This window comes from Hemitrygon akajei, chromosome 8, assembly GCF_048418815.1.
Source record: "Hemitrygon akajei chromosome 8, sHemAka1.3, whole genome shotgun sequence".
Classification (NCBI taxonomy): Eukaryota; Metazoa; Chordata; class Chondrichthyes; order Myliobatiformes; family Dasyatidae; genus Hemitrygon; species Hemitrygon akajei.
In genome coordinates this window covers 7,329,463-7,351,710 of record NC_133131.1, presented here as the reverse complement: position 1 = coordinate 7,351,710, position 22,248 = coordinate 7,329,463, and the positions used below count along the sequence as shown (strand labels likewise).

The 22,248-nt window shown below is 40.2% G+C and overlaps 1 protein-coding gene across 1 annotated transcript in view; it reads left to right on the top strand.

Moving 5' to 3' along the window:
* LOC140731514 (uncharacterized) overlaps positions 1–22,248 on the top strand; it is a 110,703-nt gene that overhangs the window by 69,330 nt on the left and 19,125 nt on the right. Inside the window, exons 20-23 of the mRNA XM_073052984.1 lie at positions 8,566–8,718; positions 13,347–13,510; positions 15,260–15,441; positions 20,948–21,005. Coding sequence (XP_072909085.1) covers positions 8,566–8,718; positions 13,347–13,510; positions 15,260–15,441; positions 20,948–21,005 — 557 coding nt within the window. The remainder of the gene's footprint in view (positions 1–8,565; positions 8,719–13,346; positions 13,511–15,259; positions 15,442–20,947; positions 21,006–22,248) is intronic.

Below are 22,248 nucleotides of genomic sequence, written 5' to 3'. Positions count from 1 at the left end.
TTTGTCTAGCCCTGGGATTTATCAAGCACTCCACTTTTTTAATCATACATTTATTTTTATTTCCTGATCTTACCTTTGCAATCTTTGTCTTTCACCCTGGCCTAAACATGGCTCTGAACTCTTAATAACTTTATTTTAAAAGATTCCCATTTGTCAGCTCTCAAATATCTGCTCTCAATCTACTTTCATCAGATCATCTCTTATGTCATTGAAATAAGCATTCCCTCAGTTGATCTTAACTTGAGGGCCTGCATTATCCTTCTCATAAATACCAGAAAAGTGGTCACTGTTCACAAAATGTCTCCCAATAACCAGATGCAGTTTCTTTTCCTAAGGTAAGGTCAGCTACTGTCTTGCCTCTGATAGGTCTCTGAGTTTTGTCTTGAATGGACTTAACAAGTTCTGCCTCTCACACAGAGACAATCCCAGTCAATATCAGGGAAGTTAAAATCCCCCAGTACTATAGCACTATTGCTTTAACACATTTCTGCAATTTGCTTTTTATTTATTGCTCTCATTCCTGCTGACTGTAATTGGGAGGCTTATAGCATAACCTCAGCAAAGTGTTCAACCCTTTCTTATGTCTAGTTTTTACCCATTTGGCCTTATTGAATAATCCCCCCAAGATTCTAAGTACTGACATTTTACTCCCTAGCTGGTGATGTGAATCCTCCCTCCTCTTTGTCATTCTCTTGTGCCGTGTCTGAAACTCCTGTAGACTGCAGCATTAGACTAAGAGTCATATCTTTCCCTCAACCATGTTTCCGTTACATCATAATTACAAGTTCTGATCCAAGCTCTAAGTTCATCTGATTTACCTTTGAATCTCCTTGGAGTAAAGTGACTGCTGTTGATTGTGCTAGTCCTTCCACATCCCCAACCTGTCTCGGTTTGCTTGCTCCACAGAACTTGCTTGAATTTTCTTCTACAGTTTTCGCCCAGCTGCATTGCTGGTGTGTTTCCAAACCCCTGCCAAATAAGGTTAAACCCTCCTGAACAGAGTGAGCAAGCCTCCGTTTAAGGAAATTAGTCACCCTCCAGTTTAGGTGCAACCTGCTATTCTTGTATGAGCAACACACACAAAATGCTGGTGGAACACAGCAGGCCAGGCAGCATCTATAAGGAGAAGCACTGTTGACGTTTCAGGCCGAGACCCTTCATCAGGACTAACTGAAAGGAAAGATAGTAAGAGATTTGAAAGTAGTGGGGGGAGGGAGAAATGCGAAATGATAGGAGAAGACTGGAGGGGGTGGGATGAAGCTAAGAGCTGGAAAGGTGATTGGCGAAAGTGATACACTTCCTCCCTCACCACCATTCAGGGCCCCAAACAGTCCTTCCAGGTGAGGCGACACTTCACCTGTGAGTCGGCTGGTGTGGTATACTGCGTCCGGTGCTCCCGGTGTGGCCTTTCATATATTCGACGCAGACTGGGAGACTGATGCACCATCAATAACTCTCTCTGAGACGTAAAGGCGAGATATCGGCTTTTATTGACTGGAAGAAGGAACAAGCAGTGGTTGACCACCATACTACATCCTGGAGACAGAGAGGCCGGGTTCAGGCCTCAATCACCTTTATACAGGGGTCTGTGGGAGGAGCCACAGGAGCAGCCACAGGAGCAGTCAGCAGGGGCCGTGTCCAGACAGGTATATGTAGTTCACCACAGAGACAGTATCGCTGAACACCTACGCTCAGTCCGCCAGAGAAAGCAGGATCTCCCAGTGGCCACACATTTTAATTCCACGTCCCATTCCCATTCCGATATGTCTATCCATGGTCTCCTCTACTGTCAAAATGAATCCAAACTCAGGTTGGAGGAACAACACCTTATATACCGGCTGGGTAGCCTCCAACCTGATGGCATGAACATTGACTTCTCTAACTTCTGTTAATGCCCCTCCTCCCCTTTTTACCCCATCCCTGACATATTTAGTTGTTCGTTTGGTTTTTTTTCTCTCTCTCTGCCCATCACTCTTTGCCTGTTCTCCATCTCCCTCTGGTGCTCCCCCCCCTTTCTTTCTCCCGAGGCCTCCTGTCCCATGATCCTTTCCCTTCTCCAGCTCTGTATCACTTTCGCCAACCACCTTTCCAGCTCTTAGCTTCATCCCACCCCCTCCAGTCTTCTCCTATCATTTCGCATTTCCCCCTCCCCCCACTACTTTCAAATCTCTTACTATCTTTCCTTTCAGTTAGTCCTGACGAAGGGTCTCGGCCCGAAACATCGACAGTGCTTCTCCTTATAGATGTTGCCTGGCCTGCTGTGTTCCACCAGTATTTTGTGTGTGTTGTTTGAATTTCCAGCATCTGCAGATTTCCTCGTATTTATTCTTGTATGAGTCTCACCTACCCCACAATGATCCCAGATATCTAAGAATACAGGAGCCGATCATTTTACAGTCTAAATTAACCCTTGCATTTACAGTCCTGCACCTTCACAAATTTCCATACAATTTTCTTAAAAACGTAAAATATCACAGGCCCCTTAAGCCCTTTGTGGCATTTAACTCCACTTGTCTACCAATCTCTACTTCCATTCCTTACTTTGTAATTCCAATGTACGTTGATCTCAGTCTTGAACGTACTCAATGACTGAACATCCACAGCCAGATGGAATAGAGAATTTCGAAGATTCACCCTGCCTTCTTTGAAGAAATTAGCCCAGAACTCAGCCAGTCATTCAGAGATTGTGGCCCATAGTTCTCGCATCTCCAGCCAAGGAAAGAACCTGCCAAGCTCTTTCAGAATTCCATAATTTTAATCTCTGAAGGGAAAGTTTTGAATAGTTTCTTCCTGTGCCGCACTTTCCTTCCTACCAAGATGGGAGAACATCTGCCTAACCTGGCATGCTTTGGCTGCTTATATGAAGTTTTTAATTGCATCTGCACATATGACAGTAACCTGGACTTTTGACTTTGGCCAGGTGTTCCCTTTTAAATTAGAAAATAATATTCAACTCTACTGTCTTTTCCTAGCCAAATAAAGTGATTTAAAAGATTTCTGTTTTCATTTCCAGTGTGTGATTAAATTAATTGATTTGAACCAGGCCAGTCATTGTGATTCTGCTGTGGATATAAATATCTTACATTATGTATTGGATGCCTGATTGTTGTCTCATAACCCTTGCTGGAAGTACACACCAGCTGGAGACAAATTTCGCTGCATCTGCAATGCCACAAGAGTTGTGGGTGTTCACGTTCCAGACTCCCAGTGTTGAGTAATCATGAGTTATGTATCAGGGAGTTGCATTATACCTATTCAGGAATCCAGAGAAATTTCAACCAAAAATGTCTCTGTTTTAAGCACAAGAGATTCTGCAGATGCTGGATATCTTAAGCAACACACTCAAAATGCTGTTAGAACTTAGCAGGACACGCAGTATCAATGAAGTGGGATAAGCTGTCAACATTTCAGGCTGAGACCCTTCACCAGTCCTGATAAAAGGTCTTGGCCTGAAACATTGATTGTTTATTCCCCCCCACAGATGCTGCCAGACCTGCTTAGTTCCTCAAGCATTTTGTGTGTGTTGCTTATTTTAAGATCAGTTTCAGTACATGTTGAATTGGATTTAATTTCATGGACACATACAGTAGTTACCCTAATCAAATGATCACTGTATCCATTTGTCACATTACCCATGTGATAAATGTTATACTTCATTTCTCTTTACTAAGAGGGCAGAAGGATTCCATTAGCCAATTCATGACCAGCCAATCTTCAGATTCAGGTTCATTTATTTATCACATGTACATCAAAACATAGAGTGACATGCGTTGTTTGCATGAATAAACAACACAACCTAAGGATATGCAGCGGGCAGCCCGCAAGTCTTGCCAGCATAACCTGCCCACATTCCAGGGCCAGCATAACCTGACCACAATGTTCAACAGAACTACACAAGCAGCAACAACAACAACACAACAACAGCAAAACGAGTCCCTTTCCTCCCTCCCATCCACCTACCTACCTACCCACTCACTCATTCACAGGATTGTACATTCTAACATGATAACTCAGTAAATAATTCTCCACTATTTGCAAAAAAAACCTTTTAATATTTGTAAATTCACTTGAAAATGTACTTTCTACATACTGCATAAAATGGTGCAGAGTATTGGAGTTGTCAAGAAGTATTCAAACAATCAATGCTGTGCACTGACCTCTAGTGGACTGGCTTAAGGAGCTGTAGTGTAATATTCCTGTTCTAGATGCCAGCCATGCAGAAGTGCAAGCCAGCAGGACAAGTATTTTCCTTTTGGAGAATTGTTGTTTGGAAATGTCATCATTGTTGCATGTTATGCTTCCATGATTCAACAAGATGGAAAAGAGGGTGCACACCTGCAGACTGATGCATCAATTAATTAGTGGACTTGCATGCTTTTAGACCATGTTCCATAAGACATGGGAGTAGAATTAGGCCATTTAGCCCATTGAGTGTTCTCTGCCATTCTATCATAGCTAATTTATTGTCCCTTCCAACCCTCCTGCCTTCTTCCTATAACCTTTGACACCTTACTAATCAAGAACCTCGGCCTCAGCTGGTATTCCAGCGAGTCCAGCGGCCTTGTTGTTTTTCAAGGTTTTGATGGCTTCCTTGACTTCTTCAAGTGTTGGTATTTTGCTTATCATCAACGGGCTGTTTTGGAATGTTGTTAATCACATTCCTGTCGAATGAGACAGCTTGATTTAGAAGATCTTCAAAGTGCTCCCTCCATCTAGAATTGATGTCAGCACTGCTCTTAAGGATGGTTGAACCATCTTTGCTTTTGAGAGGGACTTGACCGTGAGTGGCTGGGAAGATAGAAGAACCAACGTCAGCGTGCTAAATGAAGCAAAAACAACAAGCATTGAAGCTTACGTCATCAAGAACCGACTAAGATGAAGCGGTCATGTTGTTCGGATGAAAGATGAACGTCTGCTGAAACAAATCTTCTACCTGCAGTTTAAAGAAGGCAAGCATAAAAGAGGCGGACAACAGAAGAGATTCAAAGATGTCTTAAAGGCCAACATGAAGAAATGTAACATCGACACCAACAATTGGGAAACCAATGCCAAGGACAGGAAACTCTGGCAAACCATCATCCGAGAAGGAACAGCAACTTTCGAAGCTAACAGATGTGCAGAATTAGAAGAAAAGAGAAGAAAATGGAAAGTGAAGCAGCAACAACCAAAGCTCGCTCTGCCATCTGGAACTACCTGTCCTGAGTGCAGAAGAACTTTCAAAGCAATGATTGGACTTGTAAGCCACTTGAGAGCCCATAAATGGATCAACGGAATGAAGACCATCATCCTCAACCTCAGGGGATAGCCACGACAAATCAAGAACCTACATCCGCTCCATCTAAGCCAGGGGTTCCCAACCTTTAACCCTTACAGTTAACCGAAGGGTCTGTGGACCCCAGGTTGGGAATCCCTGATCTAGGTCTTTCAATACTCAATAGGTTCCAATGAGAACTCCCTCATTCTTCTAAACTCCAGCAAGTACAGGCCAAGAGCCATCAAATGTTCCTCATACGTTAACACTTTCTTTCCTGGGATAAGTTTTGTGAACCTCCTCTAGACCCTCTCCAATGCCAGCATAACCATTTTTAGACAAGGGGTCCAAAACAGCTCACAATATCCCTAGTTGCTTTTATTAAACAATTAATAATAAGCAATAATATCACAACAATCACAACAATAGCTTTGATTTGTTATGTCTTTTAACAGAGTAAAACATCCCAAAGAGAAATAAAAATTGAGGGGCTGAAGTTTGGGCTGCAGCCAACAAGAGCACATAAATAAGCATAGGAAAACTCAGGTTGCACGGGGTTGGTTACACAGCAAGATTAAGATTGGTATGTCAGGGTAATAAACAGGGATGGGGAAACAGCAGGAGGTCCTCAATAGGTCAGATATCCCACGATGAGTTGTGAGGTGCATTGGAACATCGTGAGGAAATGCAAGGCCATACACAAGTACAGAGAGAAGAATAGAGGAACAAGACTAACTAGATTGGAAACAAGCAGTCACCACTGACTTGATGGTCTGAATGTCCTGCACCCCTCCCTACTTTTAGCATAGTTCATTGTAAAAGCCTGTTGAGTGAAATGCTTGAGGGTAAAATTCCACATCAGAATAATTCAGCAAAAATGCATGAATAGAAAATTGAAAATTTCACCTTCTTTTGTCTGGGTCCAGCAAATGATTGCACAATGTTTAGAAATAATTGTTTACATTTTCTTGCAATCCCCGCAATTTATACCTTTGTTTTGCATTCTAATCCTCATCAATTGTTAGAAGATCGAGTTTGGAGGAAGTTAGGCTTGAGAACACAAATGAAATGAGATTGCTAACTGGAAGAGCAAAGTCCACTCTGTCCAGTTAATCCATGACTGTATGATTTGAGTGAGTTAGATGGGAAGTACTAAAATGAAAGTCCAGAATGCTTTCGTCCACACAAATGCATGAAATAAGATACCAGACAAAATAGTAGACACATAAACTCTGAAGTTATTTAAGAAGCAATGAGGTGCTTTGTTTGAAGACAAATGCCTTAGGTTCCTTTGGAAAAACTACCTGGATGATCTGAATGCCTTCACTCATTTGTACTTGGTGATTCAGGGTGAGCAGAGTTGAAGAACATAATAATTATCATCAACCAGCTGCTTTCACACAATCCTACTACAACTCAGGAGGTCATTCAGGTCATCATGGCTGCATCAGTTGCCTCTGCCAAATTAGTTGCACTTTGATCTTTTTTCCTCTTCATTTGTGAACTAATTTTACTTTTACAAATATAAATTCCATTCCATTTTGGAAATGATTGCTGAATTTGCATCCACTACTTTGGATAGGCACTGTGTACAGATCAAAGCAAATTGTTGCTTAAAATATATCCCACTTGGTCCACATGCCACCCCATCCCCCAACCCTTATTTGCTATTTCTAGTAAATGTGGATATCAATTTTCCTTCTAGGGCAATAGATTTTTATTACGTAGCTCTACTCAGAATGTTAATTCATTTTTTTCAATTGTTTTAATGATGGGGTTACGTCTCCAAATAATTTATACTAACACTTGACTTGAGACTATTGAACTATGTCATAAATTGCAAATAGCAGGTTAAGGAGATTTATTATTCATCACCTTGGGTCAACTTTGAACCAGAACCCAGGCATGTAAGGATTTTATATTAGCTCAGTCCTCAAAGATATATATTTTAAACTCATGACAGAACTCAGTTCAGGGAAGTACAATAAGTTTCAGTAAGAATTTTGAGCTCCTACACTGGACCTGACCTTTGAATTGAGCCTGTCAATGATTTAAAGAACTTACAGAACAATCACCAGAGAGCCACATGACAATTATTTTCAGCTACATTTATTTAACTTGTGTGTGATTCAATTATATCAAAGTATCAGTGCAGCTGTAGCTTTGGTATTGTAAAGATGTGGTCACAAAATTTGTTTTACCACAAGGTGAAATAACAACTTGCATTTATTTCATGCTAGTGGACAAACTAAATATTCCTGGCTAATTAACATAAAGGAAAGATCTGTATTAGCACTTAACAACATTTGAGGTTTTGGAGTGCTGACCATATCAAAAATAGTTTTGAGAGGCTTTCAGAATCAGGTATAATCTCACTGGCATATGTTGTGAAATTTGTTGTTTGTATAATTGTTGAGAGATATGAAGGTTAGCATTAAATTCCATAGAGAAATGACATAGAGGAAGCCAAATGAAGGATTCGGGCTATATTTCCTTAGTGCTGGGACATATAGGAGGCCAACGTGTAGGGATGCAATGCTGCAATATGCAGAAGTTCGGTGTTACAGGTGAATGAGGAATTGTCGAGAAGAATGAAGATATAAATTTATTTTGGTTACTGAATAAATATGGACTATTAATAATGGAATATTTATCAATATAAATAAGTCTTTTATTCATATACTGCATAATTACTTCCAATGAGTTTGTAGTATTTTAATTCAATTCAAATTTAATTGTCATTCGACCATACATGAATACAGCCAAACGAGACAGCGTTACTCCAGGGTTAAGGTGCAAACACAGTACCAACAGTCACACAGCACAAAGCACACATAGCATGAACAAGATAGCAAGCACATAAAGGTATCAGTAAGATACAGCCACACAATAAAAAAAGTCCAGACCCAAGCCATCATTGCAGAAATTTGTAGTTGACCACAAAGGAGCTTGACTTCTACCGAGCAAACACTGGGGGGAGGGCAACATATACACCAGCCGCACCACACCTGCTGGAGCACACCGGCTCTGATGTCTCTCTCCTGGTACCCGTAAACAGGCAGCACCATAGCTTGAGGAGTCTTCAAGGCTTCAGGCCCTGTTCTCCTGTGCATCTGTTGAACACTCTGGAGCCCAGACAATTTATGGCTACCAGCATAGTTGCGTTCCATTGCACTTTACTCTAGCAGCATATCTTGCCAAATCCTTACCATGGTGAGGCAGGCATATTGGAGGTTTGATCTGAATATCTTTTGTATAAGCCCTACACAATTAGTACAAATATATATGTACATAATGTTGGTTTTTGTCCTCAGAACAGTGGAAAGCCTGGTATGAGGAAAGACTAGATGGGAGGAAGCACCTTCCTTCTCAGCAGCCACCAGAGCACCTTAGTATAACCCGTATGGTTCGGTATCGGCAACGAGCTGGATTACGCGTCCGAATTTCCCAAGTTCATGGATTGAAACGTTAGTAAATCATTCTGTACTTCAGAATCACAACATGAATGTCTTACAAGGTTGAACATTTACATAGAATATGGAATGTATAACATTACAACACAGTACAGGCCCTTTAACCCACAATCTCGTGCTGATCTCTGAACGTATATTTAATTGTTGAAAGCAGTAGGTGAAGGAATAAACCTCAAAGTCAGAGGGGAAACAAGGGACTCCAGATACTGGAATCTTGCTGGAGGTCTTAGCAAGTCAAGGAGCATTCACCAGAGCAGGGGAAGGGGAGGGTTCGGATCAAGATCCTCCATCAGCATTGAGGGGGAGGAGAGAAAGCTAGCCTCTGTAAAGAGGTGAGAGGGAGAGGTAAAATGGGGGCTGGTAGTGATAGGTAATGTGATGGATGATGGCAGATGGGGGCAGGTGGCACAAGGGGGTGACGTGGCACAAGGGGGTGACATGGAGTCGAGAGGCAGGGGCAGATTTAGATGACATGCTGAATCTTCGCAAACTTCTAAAAAAGTAGAGGCGCTGCGTACTTTATTTGTAACGACACTTACATACTGGGTCCAGGACATTCCTCTGAAATGATAGTGCTGAGGAATTTAAAGTTGCTGACCCTCTCCACCTCTGATCCCCTGATGTGGATTTTGTTCATGGACCTCCAGTGAAAATGGGTGTTGCATGTCTGTATACGAAAGGGAATAAAAATGGGAGGATTGAAGGTGAATCAGAAAGAGAGAGAGAGGGAAACAGAACATACTCAAAACCTGAAATTGAAAAATTTAATGGTCATACCATTGAGGTGTAGATCTCCCAGATTGAATATGTGGCATTGTTCTTTTAGTTTGTGTTAGGACCCATCCTGGTGAAGGCCAAGGTCAGTATGGGAGTGGAAAGGGAGTTGAAATGGCAGGCCACCGTAGCATTTGGACAAGAACTGTTACGATAGGAAACAGCTTCTTCCAATAGGCTGTAGGACTACTAAATCTCATCATACGGTCTCATCATATATGAAGTGCCAGTAGCATTATACTATTAACTTTTTAGCATTTATTGTATATGCACCTTATTACTAGATCATTTATTTGTGGTATTCGTACTTTATGCGTTATGCATGTGAGTTGTATGTACTGTGTTGTGCACCTTGGTCCAGAGAAACATTATTTCGTCTAGCAGTATACATGTACTGTAAAAAGTTGAATGACAATAAACTGAACTTGAATTTGATCTTGAACTGGGAGTGTGGGATTGCTCTCAAATTTACATGAGCTATTTTCTAAACAAAAAGTCAGAGCTCAGAATTTGCTTAGACTCTGTGAAGTGTAAGGGAAGGTGTGCTAACAAATGTAAGGTGCAAATTGTATTAAATGATGGATTTCACATTGAGTAAGAAGCAAAAAATATTATTATCACAGATTGGCTATTGATTGTTATTGGTAGATGTAACGCAATCTGCAACAACCCCAGTTCTCTAGTTACTTCTGGTGCTTCTGTAGGAATGATGTCTTAGTCTATCCTATTCAGTAGCAATTGAATTTATACAGTGCATAAAAACCAGTAAAACAACACAAGGTGTTTTAAAGCAGTATCTGACCTCAATCTTTTTAAGGTCTGTTAGGCAAAAGTGACAGATTTTCCTTAATATTCACTAATCCCTTAAAGAAATTTAAGGTATATCTGAAAGTTAGGGAGAGGAGAGCTGAGCTGAGGAGGGGAGGGGAAGGGAAATATAAGAAAGAGAGGTTTAGGGAAGAAATTCTAAAACTTGTTGTCTGGAGACCTAAAGGTTTGACCATCAGTGTTGGAGATGCAAACTGGAATTCCAAACATAATGGTCTTCACTAGCAGCCTATTTCCCAGGCAGTTTCCAGCTATTGACAAAATATTGATAAAACAGTGGATTTCAATTAATTGGGACACATCGGACCAGTACGTTTTTTTTTACCCAATTAAGCGACTGCCCCGATTTGCAGAAGTTTCATAGAAATAGTTAAAATGTATAAAAAAGACAAACTACAGTTTAACTGAGTAACAAATTATGTATTTAAATTAAATACAGAACAAATTAGAACACTAATAAAACTACTACAGTACTAAAAATCTGTCATTCCTACTAGTTATCGATGGAGGAATTTATTCAGTGTATGCTGTCATGTTTTGATTGACTGTAAATGAACAAAATCTACAGACACCTAGTGCAGATAATGGACTGCTTTCATATACTTTCAACAATGAATCCACCAAATAATCATTTTCATTGTAACATTCAAGATGATTGTTGATTTGATACCTTCTGGTTTTTCGCAATACCTAATTTGCTGAAGTAGTGAAATCATTTCATTTTCACTCCTGGCAGTTTCTGGCATCTCCAAGCCTGAATGCTTGAAACCACAGAAATCAAAAAAATTACAAATTGTCTTACTGTTCATTTCTTGCCAACTATCAGAGATAAAAATCACTGTTTTTTTAACATAACACATGCAACTGACAGTATTTAAAAAACTATTCGCTCTAAGCACAGTGTAGTGTTTAATGTCCACGCAAGTGTACATTACTGATGCTGGTTAAAAACTTTGGCAGCTGTCTCCTACCCCAGTTAAGTGACACAGTGTGCCAAATAAATGAAGGGAATCCCAGCTACTTTCTCAATTCGTTTTCGTTCTTTCAGAGTTGTCCCAAATAAGTGGCTGCCCAATTAACCAATGGCCCAATTGTCCGGAATCAACTGTTCTTCTATGTAACAGGCAGAAAGTGAGCATTTCTTTTAATGTTTCTATTTAGATACAGTATAAGCAACGAGCGGTGTGGTGGTTACACATCTTCAGTGACCCAGATTCAGTCCTGACCTCCAGTGCTGTCTCTATAGGTCTTCACTGGGTTATGGTAGGGCCCTGTTTCTGTGAACTGTTCATGAGCCAAACAGTTCATTAATGTGGCTACACGCAAAATTCACACATGTTTGAAGAGCAGCCACCAGCTGAATCCCCACATGGCTGAAAAGCATTGCAGCCTTGCAGCAGCCAGGAAGCCCACCCCACCACTCTCCCAAAAGCTCCATCTTATTCATGTGTAGGCTGTGCATTCTAACCTGGCGAGGACCTGTGTGGAATTTCATGTAATAATGCAAGATTCCTCAGTGCTTTGGTTTTCTTCCGCATCCCAAAAATATGCTGCTGTGTTAATTGGATAGTATAAATTATCCATAGTTAAGACAAGGGGAGTTAATGGGCTTTTGAGGGAGAATAAGCCTTAGGGCTACGGGGAATTAGGAAGAGGGGTAATGGCACTTCTCTGGCATAACTTGAGGAGCCAAACACCGTTGTTCTGTGGTGCAGTGCTGAAGAATAAAAGGATTTACTGGTGTATTGTTGGTTTAGAGCTAGAATCACAGTCTATTTAGATATGCATTGCAAAATGCATTATACAAATCACAATGTACAAAAACAACAGAAACATTTATTTAACTTTGAAATAACTCCTTTAAATTAGCCTGTAAATTTCAAGGTATGTTGTATAAGATAAGGACATAAGAAACAGAAGCAGGAGTAAGCTATTCAGCCTTTTATTACAGTTCTCCCATTTAATAGGATCACACCTAACCATTTATCTCAGCTCCACTTTTCTGCACTTATCTCATTCTCCTTGATTCTTTTACTGTCTAAGGATCTATCCATCTCTATCTTGAATATATTCAATAATTGCATCTCAACAGCTCTTTTGAGGAATAGAGAATTCCAAAGAATCACTGTGAATGAATGTGTGAAGAAATTTTGGTAGCAAGTTTAACCTGAATTGTCGACCCTGCATTTTGAGACCATGGCCTCTGGTTCTAGATATTCCAGCCCATGGAATTATTTGTTCCAAATCCACCATGTAAAGTTACAGTATGTTGAAATAAGCTTCCATTCCTTTAAACTCAAGAGGGTATTGGTACAGTGAGCTTAATCCATCTTCATACAATAAAACCATTATCCCTGGATAAATCTGGTGAACTTCACTGCATTCCTTTTATCACAACTATTTCCTTCTTTCTAACAACATAGCGTTGTGGGCATGCTATGTTAGCACCAGAATGTGTGCCAACACTTGCAAGCTGCCCCAGCACATCCTTTGCTGTGTTGGTTGTGAACACAATGATCCATTTCAGTCTATGTTTCTACGTACATGTGATAAATAGGTATGTAGATGTGACCCTGATGTGTAAGTTCAGAGACATTTGAGGTGAGAGATGATGGCTTATTTGAGGGAGGGGACGACGGTTCCTGAGGAATGGAACTATTAATATCAGCTAACATGGAGGCCAGAAAGGGCATTTGGATGGTCAACAGTTTGGAAGGAAAGGGTTTAAGAAACAGGAGATGGGTCTTGAGGATGCAGAATTTGGAAAGGTGATTAGAGGAGACTAATTAAAGGTGATTAAAGGTGATTATGGTGAATTCCTGACAATTTTAGGAAAACTAGGAATGGCCAATAAATGCTTGAGTTTTATCCAAGCTCAAAACAAACATAACTTCTTAGATGCTCATTAATTAATATCATAGTTAATGACAGAAAGGTTTGTATTATAGAAGATGTGAATTAACAAATCAGTTGTAATATTATTCAATGCAGTGTTTTGTGAACATATTTGCCTTGTACAGGAGATGGCTTTTATGTGAATGCTTTTGCCAGAATCCTCAAAGGAGACGGTGCATTGCATTTACCTAAGGTAGCAGAATTCAGTGATAAAGATGAGAAATTCTTGACCCGTAAACATGACTTTTCCAGCCTTCAGAGATCACCTCGCTGGATAGATGCATCTCAAGTAAGTAACAGGAAATATGAATAGAATAATTTTTTTTAATTTTATAAATCTCTCACATGTACACAATGTCTTTTTAGATAGTCAAAATGTTGGCAAAAAGTTTCAGAGTAGTGAGTTGTTTTGGAGTGCAGATAAACAATATGTTCTTCTGTCATTGAGTCGCTGATGGTCCAAAGGCACATTCTTATTGATGTTTAGGCTTTTTTTAAAAAAATTGATGCTGCACCAATTGCTGTCAGCTTGACTTGTAGCATTCTAAAGTCAAAAGGTTGTAGGATAAAGTCCACCATGGGATTTGAGTACGTATTCCAAACTAAGAGTCATTGAATATTGCATTGTAAGTGATGCATCTTCTGGATGCTACATAAAGGAAATCCCATGGCACCATTCAGAGCAGGAGATGTTTTTTCTAGTGTCCAAGATAACATTCATACCTCAACAATATGGCCAAAACTAGATTAACCGCTCATTGATCTCGCTGATGTGAACAATATTGGCTGCCACTTTTGTTTTGAAAAAGTCTTGAAAAAGAAGTATCATACCCAGTTGCTGTGATGCCCAGCATCACCAGCAAGTCGTTCAATTCAGCAATAAGCATTTCAAGACTTCAATTTGCATTAAACCTTCTTCAAAAGCAACAGATTAGAATCATGTGGAAGTCAGCACGCCCAGTTTTTGATTTTCTGCTCATTAAATTGGACAGCTGAACAATCCCGAATATTAATTAATTTCCTGATTGATCTGAGGCTCTTCAGATGTCAGGAAAGAGATGTAAAACTTATGTGATTACAGCTGTTTATTAAGTGTTACAAAACAAACAAAGAAAAGTGACAAAGAAAAAGAAGTTGTGGTTGTCCCATACTCAGACTAGCGACAAAGAAAGTTCCAGTGATAACACATAGCTCACACCCAGTGGCCACTTTATTAGGTATGCCTTTACACCTGTTTGTTAATGCAAATATCTAATCAGCCAATCATGTGGCAGCAACTCAATGCATAAAAGCAAGCAGACATGGTCAACCGGTTCAGTTGTTGTTCAGACCAAACATCAGAATGGGGAAAAAATGTGATCTAAGTGACTGACTATAGAAGAATTGTTGGTGCCAGATGGGGTAGTTTGAGTATCTCAGAAATTGTTGATCTCTTAGGATTTTTACACACAACATTCTCTAGAGCTTACGAAGAATGGTATGAAAAATAAAAAAAGACATCCAGTGAGTGGCAGTTCTGTGGGGAGAAATGCCGTGTTAATGAGAGAGGTCAGAGGAGATGGCCAGAGAGATTCAAGCTGACAGGAAGGTGACAGTAACTCAAATAACCACGTGTTACAACAGTGGAGTGCAGAAGAGCATCTCTGAATGCACAACGTGTCGAACGTTGAAGTGGATGGCTACAGCAGCAGAAGACTATGGACATACAATCAGTGGCCACTTCATTAGGTACAGAAGATTCCTAATAAAGTGACCACAGAGTGTATAAAATAGCTAGGTTCAAGCTGTGCAACAGTTCCAAAAAAAAAACCAGTATCAGCTACACTACAGTTACTGGAAGATTTACTGAACAATTACACCTGTATAGGAGATTATATAAAAATACAAGCTAGCATAAGAAAGTTAAAATACTAGAAAAAAAACACAATTCCACTCTTTAGTCCAATATCCCGTTTGTTCAATTCACATTCTGAGTCCGACAATATGTCTTCTGGCTCGTTTTGTCTGTTTGAAATCTTCTAAACCTTTCATTCTTCAGGTGTTACATCCGAACTGGGATACCCACAGTGTGTTGCTCATCCAGATATTCAGCATCAATGTTGTGTACACTCCTGACCGTAGTGGTCAGGAACCAGGCCAGGTCACATCACACTCAGGACGAGAGCCAGAACCAAATGATCTGTTACAGCTTGGGTGGTCAGCAATCCCTCTTTTTGATGGGTGAGTGCATTGTCTCTTTTGCCATTCATCCCAACGAGCGAGACGTGTCACTGAAATTTTAAAGAAGCTGTGACCTTGATTGTTTGTAACTTGCAACCTAAAAAATTCTGTTTCCAAACATTGCAAGATGGTGAGTCAGATTCTTTTGATACAGTTCCATAATATTGTGGAGCAGTCATTGTAAGAAGAGCAAATTTATTTTTACTCTTTTAAAAATTACAATGAATCCTTGAGAATATTACAGAGCTTGTCTCATTTTTGCCACAATGTTTATGAACATTTTAGTTCATATCCATACTTCTAATTTTATGTTTATGTAATTCTTTATAATTATTGAATGTTTTTGTTGCGTGCCACTCCAACACACCACAGCAAATTCCTAATACATGGTGAATAAAGTTGATCTTTAATTTGATCCATGTTTTGAATAATTTTCTCCTTTCTTTCTCAAAAAATATTGCTTCTTGTTGAGAAATGATGCAACAAATGCTAAAAATAGCCTCTTACCCTGGCAAAAGTGAGAAGAGAAAATGTTGGAAAAACTCAGCATCTTTGGACAAAGAGTTTACATTTCAGGTCCCAGCACTTTCATCAGAACCAGAGAGAAATTAGAAATAAGACAGGTGGTGAATCTGTGGAATTTATTGCCACAGAGAGCTATATTGGCCAAATCACTGGGTGTATTTAAGACAGATTTTAATGAGTTCTTAGAGACATAAAAAACTGTAAATGCTGGAATCTGTAGTAATGAACAACCTGCTGGAAGAACTCAGTGGGTCAAGCAGAATCTGTGGGAAGCAGAAACTGCTGAAGTTTCAGGTCATAGCAGAGTTTCAACCGGGAACATTTCCTTTTCTCCCACATATGCTACTTGAGCTTCTAAGTTCTTCCAGCAGGTTAATTAATGGTTCTTGATTGGTAAATGATTTCAGGGTTACACAGAATAGGTGGGAGAATGGAGCTGAGAAAATAATAAAAAATAGTCATGCCTGGAATGGCAGAGCAGAAAAGATGGGCCAAATGACCTAATTTTGCTTCTGTACCTTATGTTCATATGATCTAAGTTTCAAGTTGCAGAGAGAAAAAGGGACAGAGAGGTCAGAAGAGCAGATTCTGTGATAGGGTGAGGGTGAGCAGAACTGTGATTTGCAAACAAATAGTTGAATACAATGTGTTCATTTCAGATTTTAGATAATAGACAATAGACAGTAGGTGCAGGAGTAGGCCATTTGACCCTTCAAGCCATTCAATGTGATCATGGCTGATCATCCACAATCAGCACCCCGTTCCTGCCTTCTCCCCATATCCCTTGACTCCGCTATCTTTAAGAGTTATATCTAACTCTTTCTTGAAAGCATCCAGAGAATTGGCCTCCACTGCCTTCTGAGGCAGAACATTCCATAGATCCACAGCTCTCTGGGTGAAAAAGTTTTTCCTCAATTCTGTTCTAAATGGCCTACCCCTTATTCTTAAACTGTGGCCTCTGATTCTGGACTCCCCCAACATCGGGAACATATTTCCTGCCTCTAGCATGTCCAATCCCTTAATAATCTTATATGTTTCAATCAGATCCCCTCTCATTCTTCTAAATTCCAGTGTATACAAGCCCAGTCGCTCCAATCTTTCAACATATGACAGTCCCGCCATCCCGGGAATTAACCTTGTGAACCTACGTTGCACTCCTTCAATAGCAAGAATGTCCTTCCTCAAATTTGGAGACCAAAACTGAACACAATACTCCAGGTGTGGTCTCACCAGGGCCCTGTACAACTGCAGAAGGACCTCTTTGCTCCTATACTCAACTCCCCTTGTTATGAAGGCCAACATGCCATTAGCTTTTTTCACTGCCTGCTGTACCTGCATGCTTACTTTAAGTGACTGATGAACAAGGACACCTAGATCTTGTTATACTTCCCCTTTTTCTAACTTGACACCATTCAGATAGTAATCTGCCTTCCTGGTCTTGCCACCAAAGTGGATAACCTCACATTTATCCACATTAAACTGCATCTGCCCACTCACCCAACTTGTCCAAGTCACCCTGCATTCTCCTAACATCTTCCTCATTTTTCACACTGCTACCCAGCTTTGTGCCATCTGCAAATTTGCTAATGTTACTTTTAATCCCTTCATCTAAATCATTAATGTATATTGTAAAGAGCTGCGGTCCCAGCACCGAACCTTGCGGTACCCCACTAGTCACTGCCTGCCATTCTGAAAAGGACCCGTTAATCCCTACTCTTTGTTTCCTGTCTGCCAACCAATTTTCTATCCATGTGAGTACCCTATCCCCAATACGATGTGCTTTAATTTTGCCCACTAATCTCCTATGTGGGACCTTATCAAAGGCCTTCTGAAAGTCCAGGTACACTACATCCACTGGTTCTCCCTTGACCATTTTCATAGTTACATCCTCAGAAAATTCCAGAAAATTAGTCAAGCATGATTTCCCTTTTGTAAATCCATGCTGACTTGGACCGATCGTGTTACTGCTATCCAAATGTGCCGTTATTTCATCTTTTATAATTGACTCCAGCATCTTCCCCACCACTGATGTCAGGCTATTTTATTCTCTGATTCTGATAATTTCAGGCAGTATTTCTCTCCTATTTAGCTATCATTCTCTAGCCTTTGCCATCTCTTAAAAGCATCCCCAATTTTGACATTTAAACTCCTTGCCCTTCACCCTATTGCTGACCTTTCCTTTTATCTCCACTCCTTCACACTTTCTCTCCAACAGAAAACTTACTTCATTCTGACTTCTCATAATTTAGTGGAAGTTATTTCACCTGAAATATTAACTCTTTTTCTCTTTCCACAAATGGAGCCTGATTTGCTGAATATTTACAGCCTTTTCCTTTTAGATTTTGAACGTATGCAATCTCTTTGCTTTCAGAAGAATGATTGAAAGGGGAGTTCTTTAAATTTTAGTTTGAATTTGTTCTTATCTGATATCTGCAATGGGGTCTTCAATGGGGTTATTGATTAGCAACTGAGATCAGGAACTCAGATGACTAGTTTTCCTTCTTTCTTGTGGCAATAAGATTAACCCAAGTATTGAACTTGCTGTAGGTGCCACAAACTGTCTGGATTGGTTAGTTAGCACCTTTTCAACTAGTAATTAGCAGGAGTTGACTTCTTGATTCCAAAATCCTGTTTTAAATTGAAAGTCATTTTGCCACAGTTAAGATAGTGAGCTCTTTGAAATGGGCGGAGAACTTGCAAAGGCCTCACCCTAACCCAGGCCCCTCTGTCATAATGGCCTCCTGGCATGGTGTCCACTGTAGCGAAGGATTCCTCACTTCCATCAGGAATTTGTAAAACTAAAGGATATGACATAGCAGCAGAATTAGGCCACTTGTCTCATCAAATCTACACTGCCATTCCACCATTCCAACATGGCTGATTTATTATCCCTCTCAACTCCATTCTCTTATTTTCTCCCTGTAACCTTGGTGCCCTTACTAATCAAGAGCATATCCACTTCCACTTTAAATACACCCAATGATTGGCCTCCACAGCTGTCTGTTGCAAAGAATTTCACAGATTCCCTACCCTCTGGCTAAAGAAATTCCTCCTTATCTTTAAAGATATCTAGATCTTAAAGGGCCTGAGTTCCCCAACAATTGAAATGTACGAGAGTCAAGTGAAACGTGTAAGGCGTGCTCTGTCAGGCTCTTGTTCTGCATTGGAGAAATTTAGTTTTTATCAATGCTTCCAAGAATACATCATCACCTTCCCCATCTGAAAATCTAAAATAAAATAAAGGGGGTGGCATGGTAGTATAGTGGTTATTGTAACGCTAACATAGTGCCAGTGATCACTGATCGGGGTTCAATTCCTGCCACTGTCTGTAAGTAGTTTGTACGTTCTCCCCGTGACCGTGTGGGTTTCCTCCCACATCCCAAAGATGTACGGTTAGGGTTAGTGAGTTGTGGGCATGTTGTGTTGTTTCCAGAAGTGTGGTAACACCTGCAGGCTGTCCCCAACACAACCCTCGCTGATCTGACTTGACACAAACGACTCATTTCAGTTGGTGTGACAATTAAAGCTAATCTTTAAGATCCTTAAAAATATTTTAAATAAAGAATCTTACTGTCTATGGAACCTTTCACAACAGCAGGATGCTCCAACTTCTGAAATGTAGTCACTACTTTAATGTAGAAAACATGATAGACACAACAAGGTTGAACAGATAATGACTTAATGATCTGCTTTTTCAAATGTTGATTGCTGGATAATTATTCACAAGGACCCAGGGACAACTCACCTACTCTTCATTGTGATAGTTCAATGGGATATTCTGTGTCTACTTGAGGGGAAGATAAGGGCACTGATTTAGTTTCTCATAGAAGAGACAAGATACAAAAAGATGACGGACTTGAGAAAGATAAGAAACAAGTTTTCATCTTGTATTGACCTTTTGCATGAGAACATTCATGCAGCTGTATAAACAATGCTTGGCAGGAAACAGGAAAGTACTGAGTTTGAGGCTAGCAATGGTGCACTTTACAGTTCCTGTCTCCACTACCGCAGAATGCCCTGGACTAACCTAGTTATGTCAGCTAAACCGTTATGCAACATACACAAAATACAGAAAGAACTCAGCAAGTCAGGCAGCATCTACAGAGGGAAATATGCTAAGGCCAGCAATATCATGAAGGACCCCACCTACCTTGCTTATGGACTCTTTACCACACTCCCCTCAGGGAAGAAGCAACCAACAACCAGACTCAAAAACAGTTCCTTTCCCCAAGCCATCAGGCTAATCAACACCTCCACCCACTAACCCACCCCACCACCACTACATCCACATCAATCACTCTTCTCCACAACCCTCAGCACACTTCATACCCCAATGAACTCCCATGTTACTTGTGTTTTTATGCTTATTGTGTTTTTTTTTGCACTGCATCAGATCTGAAGTAACAATCATTTTGTTTTCCTTTGCACAGGCAACATTTTGGGCTCAGACACTTCAGGACTGAAAGAAGGAAGAAACTAGAATAAGAAGGTGGGGGAGGGGAAGGAGTACAAGATGGCAAGTGATAAGTGAAGCCAGATGAGGGGGAAGATAGGTGGGTGAGGGAGAGGGGATTAAATGAGAAACTGGGAGGGGATGGGTGGAAGAGGGAAAGGGCTAAAGAAGGAATCTAATAGGAGAGGACAGTGGAACATGGAAGAAAGAGAAGGAAGAGGGGAGGCAGAATGGGGAATGGAAAGAGAAGGGGAGGAATGGAGAAACTACCGGAATGTAAAGAAATTGATGTCCATGCCATTTGGTTGGAGACTCCTCAGGCAGAATATGGGGTGTCATTCCTCCAACCTAAGTGTAGTCTCATTGTGGCAATAGAGGAGGCCATGAACGGACATGTCAGGATAGGAATGGGAAGTCAAATTGCAGTGGGTGGTCACTGGGAAATCCTGCCTTTTACAGTGGACAGAGCAAAGATGCCTGACATAACTAAACTGTTATGTTTCTCTCTCTCTCTCTCATACCTTCCAGCCCTTATGTGAAGACGGGAGTTCACAATGCTCCACTTTTTCAAGGCTCTCCGCGTGCTGTAAGTAATTAGGAAGCTTGAAATCTTTATCTAGATTTTTTTTAACAGAGAAAGTGCTAGGTGTCTGGATGAAGTGATGGAAACAGATATACTGTATTAACAACACTTAAGATTCATTTAGAGAGAAACACGAACAGGCAGAAATGGAAGGATATAGATCATGTATGATACATGCACATAGGATTAGTTTAAATCAGCACCATGGTTGACATATGTGTCATGGTCTAAAAGGCATGATCCTGTTCTGTGCTATGTTCCAAACATTTTAACATGCATGCTCTTATGCACAATATGGTTTTTTTTTTGGCCTTTTTGAGGAATACTTTTGGAGTCAGCAATGTTATAATCTCCTTTTACTAACAAAAAAGGGAGGCATGGTAGCATAGCAGTGAGCTTAGTGCCATTAAAGCAACCAGCTGTAAGATTGGGATTCAGTTCTGTCTGTAAGAAGTTTGTACGTTCTCCACATAACCATATTGGCACTGGAAGTGTGATTACAATTGTGTGCTGCCCAGCACAATCCTTACTGATTCAATTTGATGGAAGCAATGCATTTTGTTGTATACTCTGATGTACAGGTGACAAATAAATCTAATCTTTATCTTTATACTTTATTACATATCATCTCCGTGATGTTGTCACATACTTGTCACACATTAGTTCTTACCAGTTCAGCGTGTACTAATCTCTCCATGAACTGTTCTTCTGCCATCAGGTAAACGTCACAGGAGCATCAAAACTAAAACCACAAGGCTACTAAACAGCTTCCTCCCACAGGCAGTCAGACTGCTAAATAGCTGCTCTACCTGACTCTGCTTTGGACACTTTTAACTTGCACTGGACACTTATAACTTGTTTTTAACTGACATATGACTGTTGTGTTTTATTATTTATTGTTATGTTTATTATCTAGTGTTGTGTTTGTTATTTATGATTGCACTGCTCCTGGGAAACGCTGTCTCATTCTGCCCTGCAGAGCTGATGTACGGTTAGAATGACAATAAAGTTTTTGAATCTTGATTATTAAGAAATAATCAGCACAACAGAATCAGAATCAGGTTTAAGGTCACCAGCATACTCTGTGAAATATGTTGTCATGTGGCAGCAGTACAATGCCATACATAATAACAAAAAATTGTAAAATACAGTAAGAAGTATATATATATTTTAAAAAGTTAAATAAATAGTGCAAAGAGAGAGAGAGAAAGGAGTGAGGTAGTGTAGTGGCCTCAGTGTAGTAAAG